Source organism: Tasmannia lanceolata, unplaced genomic scaffold, assembly GCF_043159265.1.
Source record: "Tasmannia lanceolata isolate RefF3 unplaced genomic scaffold, GAP_Taslan_0.1 ptg000018l, whole genome shotgun sequence".
In the NCBI taxonomy this organism is placed as follows: domain Eukaryota; kingdom Viridiplantae; phylum Streptophyta; class Magnoliopsida; order Canellales; family Winteraceae; genus Tasmannia; species Tasmannia lanceolata.
Window position 1 is genome coordinate 15655799 of NW_027518695.1, and position 10969 is coordinate 15666767.

At 40.1% G+C, this 10969-nt stretch overlaps 2 protein-coding genes across 2 annotated transcripts; both read right to left on the reverse strand.

The window, feature by feature from the left end:
* Positions 1-314: 314 nt before the first annotated feature.
* Positions 315-8252, reverse strand: LOC143850782 (gibberellin 2-beta-dioxygenase 8-like). The gene is made up of 4 exons (XM_077360036.1): positions 7510-8252; positions 6993-7308; positions 6372-6611; positions 315-3328 (listed from the first exon to the last, which is right to left on the reverse strand). Exons 1-4 carry the CDS (start codon positions 7932-7934, stop codon positions 3263-3265), a joined length of 1047 nt encoding a protein of 348 aa, XP_077216151.1. The 5' UTR covers positions 7935-8252; the 3' UTR covers positions 315-3262.
* LOC143850093 (uncharacterized) lies at positions 2776-3261 on the reverse strand. Its single transcript, XM_077359403.1, has one exon. The coding sequence runs from the start codon at positions 3259-3261 to the stop codon at positions 2776-2778; it is 486 nt and encodes a 161-aa protein (XP_077215518.1).
* Positions 8253-10969: the final 2717 nt, after the last annotated feature.

Sequence of the window (10969 nt, forward strand, 5' to 3'; positions counted from 1 at the left end):
TAACGTCCCTTATTGCTTGTAGGTGGTAGCCGGTCTTTCTCTGCCACATACATATTAATAACTTAATAATGTTAAATTGGCTGTCAAAGATTAGTGCCTCTTACGATTGCTGCACATGTTTTTATCTTTTGTTTATTTATTAAAGTTGTTTTCTGTTCCTAGTTTGAGGCTAAAGAATAGGGCCATACTCGTACTTATCTTATCTTAGTGAGCTGTCATCTAGTGAGATGTGTGTGTGAGTTTGTTAGTAAAATAAAGATACTAATCAGATTAGTATCCAGTTTTTTAGGAGTCAGTTTTTGTATTTTGTTAGTGTTGCTTCTATATATCCTAATATTGATGTAACCGGAAACATACAGAGATAAATAAAATCAGAGTTTTTTCTTTCACTTTCAATACTCTTTTTATCACATGGTATCAAAGCTTCCATCCCTTGTGTGCAGCCAAGGAAATAATTGCTCTAACTGTCACCATTTTTGCAACTGGACTAAATGTCTCCTCGTAGTACAGCCCATAATGTTGTGAAAAAACACGAACAACCAAGCGAGCTTTATGCCTGTCAATTGATCCATCTGCTTTCTTTTTCAGCTTGTACACCCATTTACATGTGACTGGCTCAATGTCTTTTGGTTTTGGAACTAGATCCCAGGTGCTGTTTTTCATCAAGGCCGAAACTTCTTCTTGCATCGCTAATTCCCATTCTGTGACTCCTTTTGCTTCATCATAGCATGAAAGCTCATTGCACTCAAGTGACCCCATAAAGAAACAAGATGTCACTGAGCAATGATTTAGATGTACCTCATAGTCTTTAAAGAAATCAGGTTGTTTTCTCTCTCTGATGGACCTTCGTAAAGCAGACACATCTTGCTCGTTGTTCACTGAATTTGAGGACAACACCCTGTTTTGCAGAAAAATCATTACTCCCCCTCTCCGTAGACTCATCTTGATTCATTGAGGCACCATGAGAAGCTGGTTGTATCTCTGAAGAAACTTCTTGATTTTCCCATGTACCGCTATCTTCAATGATTCTTGGAACGGACTTTGGTGTAATATAGTATGACGAAATCTCATCGAACACAACATCTCGAGAAACAGTAAACTTCTTTGTCTCTGGATCCATACACTTCCATCCTTTCCGATGTGGATCATAACCAATAAAGACACACCTTTTTGCTTTAGGATCTAACTTAGTTCTATCAGTTTTTGGAACATGAACAAAGCATATAGAACCAAATATACGAAAGTAACTCACATTTGGCTTGACTTTATATAAACACTCAAAACGAGATTTATTGTTACCTAGCCATGAGGGTAGCCGATTGACCACGTGACATGCACACCGCATTGCTTCAACCCATAACTCGCGAGGAAGATTCTTGTCATGCAGCCAAGACAAACTCACTTCGGAGAGATGTGCTATCTTCCATTCAGCAACCCCGTTCTGCTGTGGGGTTTTACGACAAGTCATTTGCCTGCGAATACCATGATCGTCGTAGTATTTAGAGAACTCATTCAACATATACTCCCCTCCATTATCAGTCCTCAAGCATCGAATCTTTAAGTCGAACTCCTTTTCCACTGAATTTTTAAACTCGAGAAACTTGGAAAATGCCTCGTTTTTTTTTCTTCAAAAAATACACCCATGTGAATATAGAGAAGTCATCCACAAACACCATCATGTATCGAATCCCACCATAGCTTGGTGTTCTGGTTGGCCCCATCAAATCTGAGTGAATCAACTTAAGTGGATTAGATCTTCGAGTTGAAGATCTCTGAAATGGAAGACGAGGAGATTTGCCATATTGACATCCTTGACAAACTACATCTTGCTGTATATTTTTAAGAGCTGGGATCTCGTCCACTAATCTTTTAGAGGAAATCTCTCTCAACATTTGGTTGCCAACATGCCCCAATCTAGCATGCCAAACTGTTGCACCATTGTTCTGACAGGTCTTCTCCACATAGGCTTCACTTGCAGACATTACATACAAGGATTTCTTCTTTTGCCCAGTGAAAAGAACATCACCAGCCACCTGCTTCAAGTTGTCTAGGACCTTCACGTCATTTGGCCCAAAAAGAACATACTTTCCAGATTCAGTTATTTGAGAAACTGAAACCGGATTTTTCTTTAACCCCGGCACATGATAGACACTTGTCAAAACAATATCTCCATCCTCAGAAGCACTAGTCTTGACATTCACACTACCTTCTTTCTCCACTGGATGTACCGAATTGTCTGCTGTGACGATTGCTCGGTCTCCATTATACTGAATCATTTCCGGTCAAGTGATGCGAACATCCGGAATCAATGATCCATTCCTTCTCATAATTAATGGAAGTATTGGCATCAACCAATTCTTTAATTGAATCCGAAAGAGGGGCTGCATCTAATTGCTTTCCAACTACTACACTGGAAAAGCATTTGTCCCATTGTGGTGGCTGATCTCTTTCAACAACACAATCAGTGTTCATGTTTCCATCTTCAAGCTTCACACGGCAAAACCTCTTGATGTGGCCAAGCTTCCCGCATCTGTAGCACTTCTTTTGCTTAAAATTGTCTTTTGGTGTATGTTCTAAAGTTCCACCTGATGAATTTTCCTTCCATGCCTTTCCTTTAGAGAAAAGAACATCATCAGTTTCAGACACCTTTAGACCTGCCATCTGATTAGCCAATGCTTCCTGGTTGGAGAGTAGATTCTCCAATTCAATAATGGGTGGTTGATTTGCCCACCCTTGGAGTGAAGTGACAAATGGCATGTATTCTTTCCTCAAGCCTCAGATGAGATAACGTCGCAATCGAGCCTCACTGACTGGTTCTTCCACGTCCAATTCTGAAATTTCTGCACACAAGTTTTTAATTTTTAAGAAATATTGTGAGATTGACATATCACCTTGAATCAGCCCCGCTAGCTCATTTTCGAGTAATTGCAGCCTGGACGTGTACTTCCTTTTGAAGAGCCTTTCAAGCGTGTCCCACACTTCCTTTGGCGTATTAATCTCTCGCACATGATCAATTAATTCCTTACAAATTGAAGTTCTCAATGCAAACATAGGTTTTCCGCATTTGATCTTCCACTTCCTTCGTGCTTCAACATTTTCTGGAATCTCTTCAGGAATATTGTCATTTCTTGAAGTAAGGTCCCACAAATCTTGACCTTGGAGGTACGTTTCCATGCAGAGTCGCCAATACTTGTAGTTTGTACTTACAAGCTTCTCTAAGCCATATTGTGTAGAGCTGTTTCCGCCACCATTTAGATCCATCTCAACGAGCAAGAACTTTGAGTGATGAATCTAAAATAAAGGATGATCTTCTCCAACAAGTAAACACCTGCACTTGATAGTCAAGAAGAATCAAAACCTCAACCGTGGCTTTGATACCATGTGATAAAGGATGATCTTCTCCAACAAGCATGCAACTTCATCAAAGTTTCAAATTCAGATTCAAGCATGTTTGTGAAAAAGGAATTGGGGATGCATGTGTTAGTACTTTTGTATGTAGACAACACGATTATCACTGGAGACAATGATGCAGAAATATCTCGCCTACGGGATGATTTGTCAGTCAGATTTGAAATGAAAAATCTTGGTGAAGTTGCATGCTTCCTTGGTTTAGAAGTTGAGAAGACAGAAAATGGGTTCTTTGTATCTCAAAAGAGATATGCCAATGGTATGATAGAACGTTTTGGCATGGGGGAGGCGAAGCCAAAAACTACTCCTATGGAACCATATCTGAAGTTGAAGAAAGATGAAGGAAAGCCAGTGAAGGATGCCCAAAAATTCTGACAACTTGTGGGTAGCTTAATTTACTTGACTATTACACGACCGGATATTTCATACTCAGTAAGTGTCATATCTCAGTTCATGGAAAATCCACAGGTTCCTCACTTGGATGCAGCAAGGAGGATTCTACGTTATTTGAAAGATACTTGTGAGTATGGGCTGATGTACAAGAAAGGTGAAAATTTTATATTGACTGGCTTCACAGATGCTGATTGGGCAGGCAACATCAATGATCGGCGATCAACTACAGGCTATTGTTTTAATATGGGTTCAGCTGTGATTTCATGGTGTAGTAAGAAGCAACCTAGTGTTGCTCTGTCTAGCACTGAAGCAGAGTATGTGGCTGCAACGATGGCTGCCCAAGAATGTGTTTGGTTGAAGCGGATGATTGGTGATATCTATTGTGAAGTTGAGTATGCTGTTCCTATTCGGTGTGACAATGAAAGTGCTATCAAGTTGGCAGCAAACTCGGTGTTCCACGCTCGCACAAAACATATTGAAGTCCAACATCATTTTGTTAGGGAGAAAGTGCTTGAGCATCAGATAACATTAGAAAACATTTGGACAGGTGAACAGGTTGCAGATATTTTCACAAAGGCACTAGCAAAACCGAAGTTTGAGTTCTTTAGAGCTGCACTTGGTTTGATTGATCGTAAGCAAGCACTAAGGCGGAGTGTCAAAGATTAGTGCCTCTTACGATTGCTGCACATGTTTTTATCTTTTGTTTATTTATTAAAGTTGTTTTCTGTTCCTAGTTTGAAGCTAAAGAATAGGGCCATACTCATACTTATCTTATCTTAGTGAGCTGTCATCTAGCGAGATGTGTGTGTGAGTTTGTTAGTAAAATAAAGATACTAATCAGATTAGTATCCAGTTTTTTAGGAGTCAGTTTCTGTATTCTGTTAGTGTTGCTTCTGTATATTCTAATACTGATGTAACCGGAAACATATAGAGAGAAATAAAATCAGAGTTTTTTCTTTCTACTTTCAATACTCTTTTTATCACATTGGCCACATAGAGTATCAGAAACGGGAGTATCAGAAACGGGCAATGCCTAATGGAGAGAACATTCAATAAGAAAGTACATCTCGAATACACTTTATGTGCCTAATAGAGTACCATTCCAATTCAGACTGCGGAGTGTCCCAGTCAAACTTACATTGTACAGGACTTAGGATTAGGAAAGAGGAATGAGAAAAGGGGGGAAGAAACTCAAGATAGAAAGCATAGACTAGTCATCGAAACTAAAAGTGGGGAATTGAAGTGTTGTTTTTGGTTTTGAGTAGGATTTTGAAATGTTACAAAAATACCCTCATGAATAGACATAAATGAATGAAAATATGAAGGATATTTAAGTACCTTGGCTCTACGACGCTCCATTGGAATTTGTTGCTACAGCTAGGTCACGATACAAAATAATTTTAAAACTTAATTAGGCCATGTTCGTTTGAGATTTTGACGACCGATTGTGAGTCGAAAACCTATTATTGGAGTCAAAATTAAACTATCTATGACTGAGGGCCTTAGTATACCAATCCAATAGATACAGTCAGATCTAGCTATTGTGTCCAAATCCTGTTCATTAACATTTTGGATCCACGGGACTCTCTCGGTCTAGTGACACCCTATGTTTTCGTATTATTTCCTCATCCTCTTCCTCACTAGACACTGAAATAATCCTGGTATACTTTGAAGTTGAATATCAATGGTGCAACAAGTGGCAATCCTAGCATAGTCGTCGAAGGGGTTATTAGAAACAATAATAGTAAGGTAATTTTTGCTTTTTCCTACTTCTATGATGTGAATACTAACATGATAGCTGAAGCTAGAGCAATAAGAGAAGGCCTCGCTACACTGTTGTTTTAGGTATTATGAATATCTTGATTGAATCCGACAGTCTTGTCTTTGTCAATATCATTAAAGTTGAATATAGTACCTCAAGGCGCATTTATTATATTGTAAGAGAAATAAAGAAGATATTATCTACTATGGAATTTTCTATCACTCACATTTGTATGGAAGGAAACCTTGTAGTGGACAGCTTGGCCAATTATGCTTGCGACACCAACATTAATGCAGTTTTTTTGAACCGGACTAGTCTCCTTAAAGATTGTAGAGAAGCTGTTAGATGTGATCACCTTGGTATTCCCTATATTCGCAGCAAATAATGTAGTGCTTTATTTTGTAAAGAGGGTTATCTTCTTATTTGTTTTATTATCTTCCTATATTATAATGGATTATAGGCAAGGTTTTGTCCTCCGCTTGTAATTATTATTTTCTTATTAATAAAATTTAAGGTGACACCCCTGGTTCCTAGATAAATTCAAGGCTTTTTTTTTATTTTAAGAAAAAAAAACACCAAGATAATCTTGCTTGGATGATCCAAGAGATCTCTTTATTTAATCTAACTCTAAACTTTGTATCATTTTCATGCCATACAAACCCGTCCCATCAAGATTTAAAAGTTATTGTCATCGTCTAAGGCCTAACCCAATGTCCCTATCCAAATGAATAAAGAATAATAATACAAGGGTGTCGGCAGAAAGGCAGAATAAACTAGTAGAAAGAGCTGAGAAAGAAACAAATCATACTGTATGATTCCTTGCAGGCCCTAGAGCTAAGAAACGCTCGAGGCCGACCTTGAAGCCTGTAGATTTTATGTCCTCTTCCACTTGTACTCGAAACTCATTATACGTGAATGCCTTGTACTTTGAGCTGAGAATCACACTATCATCCAAGGGAAAGACAAAGTAGCAGATTGAAGTCCTGTCTTCCTTTTCATTTACCCTCACCCTATGTTTCACGCTCTTGTATTCGTCACTGCTCATAGCCTATCTTGTTCAAACAAGTGAAATAATCATTAGCATATCAAATATCTAAACAATTAGATTTTATATGATGTGTGGCTGTATAAACCCGTCTTTTGCACAACGTATGATATGGCCCACTCCATAGGATGATCCAAACGGTCCATTTGTTGGGACTTGGGACACAACGTAAATAGGTTGTGCTGGTTCGGATCATCCTATGGAAACAATTTTTGGCACACAACCTATTTACATTGCGTACCAACAAATGGACGGTTTGGATCATCCTATGGAATGGGTATATGGAGTGGGCCGTACCATACTTTTTGCAAAATACGTGCTTATACATCCACACATCATTAATCTCAGTAAATACTATTGTAAGCACAATAATAATATACAAACCTGCATCATGTCACCGAGGTTTACAACAAGTGTTCCTGGAATTGGTTTTACGTCAACCCATTTGAGGTCCCTAAGCACTTGCAATCCTCCCACTACATCTTGGTTTAATATGGAAAGGACTGAACTATCTGTGTGTGCATCCATGCCCAGGATTTCATCCCCGCAATGAGGGTAGCGATAAACGCGTAAAAGCCCATCGGATTCCGATAGGTAGGATGCGGATTTTACCGGATCTAATGCAAGGTTTTTCGACATGGCATCGAAAATTCTTCGAGCGACTCGCGCCATATGCCGCCCATAATCCTCTAACAGACACCTTATGTGTTTTGATAAGGTTTATATATCCAAGAGAGAGAAAGTGATTAGTTAAGTAAAGCTTCTTTAAACAACAAGAATCAATTGCCATTGTTAGAAATAAGAGTTCAGTAAAAAGACCCACGAAATATCCCAACTAAACAGACAAGTTTCACCATTTTTATCATAACACTCAAAATATAGAGGGAGAAGAAAAGGGTACCTAAAGGACTCCAACGTGGGTTCTTGGAGTACTTCACCATGTTTTAGTTGAGTGAGAGGGGCATGGAAGCCTTCGACCCAGTTGGTTTTTTGGACAGTCTGTGTCAAGGCAGGAGTGCCCCAGAAGTAGGAGATTGGGTGGGTGAATTGGGTCTCTTTGGATTCGAATGGGAAGGAAAAAAGGTTTTTGGCATGGTTTTCAACTTGGTTGTAGAGGGTGAGAGGGATTTCATGGTTTATCAAATAAAAGAAGCCCCAATCTCTGCAAGCTTCTCCAAGTTGGTAGGGATTTAGATTGTGAAGGTCTATGAGAGGGAGGTTGAGAGATGGTTCATGGGATTGTAAGCGAGGGTGATCAGGAATCGGTTGTGAGGGGTTAGGTAGGCGAAAGAGGGTAGGGTAAGAAGAGTTGTCCGAGTTAGACATCTTTATCTCAATGTTATGTGTGGTGGTGTGAGTCTGTATCAATATTTATAGGGAAATGACATCAGCAGAATCATGTTTTGATATTTTGGCTGACCCATCTTGTCTTTTTGGATGTAATCACTGATGATGCCAAAATCCGAATTTGGGCGTCGGACGAGCGTTATCGGCAAAAGCAGCAGCTTAGGTTGGTAGAGCTCCTATTCATGGGTGCCTGCGCTCATAGAAAACAACGTTAGAAGGGCCCCGGAGTGGAGACTCGGGGGCACTCTCCGACGCTTAAGTCAGGTATAGGTATCACAGATATCTAAACAAAACTAATAGAGATAAACATGCTTATGGGAGGAAGAAGAGTGTCCCCTTACCATTGAGCAAGGGGGTGCCTTTTATAGGCTTAGAGTTCTTACACCATGTTTTGGTGTATAAGCCATGTGTCCTTGTGCATGGCAAGTTTTTAGCATGTTTGCCACTTGTTGTAGTGCTTGCCATGCATTAGCATGTATGCCATGTCTCTAAAGTAAAAGAGAAATTTATTTAGTTTTCCCCCAACACTTGTCTTTATACTTTTCTTTATCATAATTAGATTATTTTGGTATAAGGGTGACACGTGGCGGGCTCTAACGGTCCTACCGTATTTTCTCCCTATCAATCACTAAACAACTGTTAAAAGGTTATTAAATTTCCCAAAAAGCTCACGAGCCAATTAAAGAATAAAGACAGCTGGGTTTGTGCAAATATCTAAAAAGGGTCGTGCTGATAACATTTCTGTATATATAGTCAAATAGGAGAAATTATATGTTGAACAAGCAGACATGCTCATATAATTTAGAGCATGTTAAATCGACCCCATATATCTTAAAGCGACCCTTTTAATGTAAAACGTTAGGGCGTGTAAATAAAGTTTTCATCTGCCGTTAAACACTATTCACACAACCTAACGCTTGATTTAAGATATATGGGGGTCAATTTATCACTCCCCATAATTTATTGTCAAATAGTAACTCACATGGGTGGAACCGTGTGTGTATGTGTGTGTGTGTGTGTGTGTGTGTGAGAGAGAGAGAGAGAGAGAGAGAGAGAGAGAGATATGTGCATAAATTAGTGGTTCACATTGTAGGACTCGGTGTTGGCGTTGAGCTCCCTCACTTGGGTGCTTTTGGACGTTCTTTATGTATTTAATTATGTAGATGCAATCCTCCCCTTGACTAGGGAGCCAAGGGATGAATCTCATTTCATCCTCTACGTTGATCCAGATGGAAACCGAAATCTATTGGGGCCTATAGGATTGGAAGGTGTTAGGCATCATAAGAAAATTTTGGTCTCTAGATCTTAATTTTGTCGTTTAGAGTGAGTTGAATTAGAAAGGGGAAATGAAAGGGTGCAGTCCTAAGCATTGTGGCCGCAATGTTCAGTGTTGCGACTTAGTGGTCAGAATTTCACTGCTCATTGCCGTCACATATTTATGCTAGCCCCTTTGGCTCGTATTGGAATAAATGAATTGCGGGTTTCTCTCTTTGGAATTGGGCATCAACTGATGGAAATTTAGGACCACAGTTTCCAGTGAGCCAAATATGGTGTCGAGTCACGGATTTACGGGTCTTGCGACCACCATTGGACTAAGTTTCCCACTTCGTGTCCTCAATCAATGAGTAGGCTCCTATAGTTCTAGAGGGTGGGGACCACGAAATTTGAGCCATTCCTTATGGCTCTGTTCACTTGCCTTCTTGAGAAAGGAAAGGAGAAGAAAGTAAGCCAAATTTTCCCGTGATTGGACATGATTTGACATTTTCCGCCGTTCACTTATTTTCTCGGGAAAGCATAATTACACAGGTGGAAAATATAAATAATGACGTGGAAAACGAACTTTCTTGCACTTTCCCTCTAACTTTTCTCACCAAAAGGGTGAGAAAATCACTTTCCTGAGAAAACCACTTTGCCTGCATACCTTCTTTTCCTTTCTCGGCCAAGTGAGCAACGGAATTTTCTCACAAAATGAATTTTCTCACAGTTTCTTTTTCTTTCTTTTCCAGTTTTCCACGTCAGATTCTTTTCCTTTCTTTTCTTTTCCTACTACTAGAAAACAAGTGAACAGAGCCTATGAGAGTTGAAATTGATCTTGCGTGAGTTTGCTACCGTACGTACTAATCAGTGGGTGCAACATAGGTCTCGGAGACCCATAGAGTATTGCAGTCACAAGATCTCGTGTTCCAATCTAATGGGTCCTAAATGAGTTCTGATCATAATATGATCTGTGGAAACCGAGGGATGGTGGATTTTTGGAAATAAAGAAAAGAAATGGAATTAGATCATGAAAAGAAGGGATTAATTAGGAGATTAAGCCTCCATGATTAGAAGAAACCTTAGGAATTGGGGTTCTTCAGAGCATATCATGTTATGGGTTGATCAGAGGAGTCTTAGGGCTAATTGATACCTAGTCCTCAAAACTTCAAAATAAATAGGGATTCCTATTTCTAGCTAATTATCCTAACTCGGAGAATGCCTTGAGATGTAGGGCCAGACGGATCCTACTATTGCAGGATGGCTCCCACCGTTGCGAAATGCATAGCAAACTCCTTTAGAGTAGTTAGGAACAACCAGCACATGACGATGTTGTCTGCTTCAGCGACTCGCATGGTTGATTTAAAGGAGCTCAAGTGCTCCTTCGGGTCGGTGGAACTGTCCTACTGTGAGAGGGGTGGAACCTTGAAATCTCAAGGGACGGTGGATTCCGTAACCTTGGTGAAGAAAGGTCCGTCGTCATCCGAATCCAAGTCACCGCCATCTTTCTTTCCTTTTAAGGCCTTAATAACCATTTTGCGGAGTTCCTGCATATCTGTGCAAAGATCATCATTGTCCCAATTCCCACTAGCAACACTAGGCGGTTGTGCGGGATGGCTGTGGGTCGGGGCAACGGGTTTGGCTAATGGCCTTGCTCCGGCACCAGGGGAGTAGGGACGGGATGGTCCTGTCCGGTCTGAGGAAGCACTTGAGGGCCATGGCTTTGGGCCATTGGCACACGAGGGTCGTCTCGAGGTGCA

Coding starts and splice junctions, on each gene's coding strand:
- LOC143850093 (XM_077359403.1), bottom strand. CDS start 3,261: ATGGATCTAAATGGTGGCGGAAACAGCTCTACACAATATGGCTTAGAG.
- LOC143850782 (XM_077360036.1), bottom strand. CDS start 7,934: ATGTCTAACTCGGACAACTCTTCTTACCCTACCCTCTTTCGCCTACCT. Junction 6,612..6,992: donor ACCTCGGTGACATGATGCAG/GTTTGTATATTA, acceptor TGAACAAGATAG/GCTATGAGCAGTGACGAATA. Junction 3,329..6,371: donor GGCCTGCAAGGAATCATACA/GTATGATTTGTT, acceptor TATCAAGTGCAG/GTGTTTACTTGTTGGAGAAG.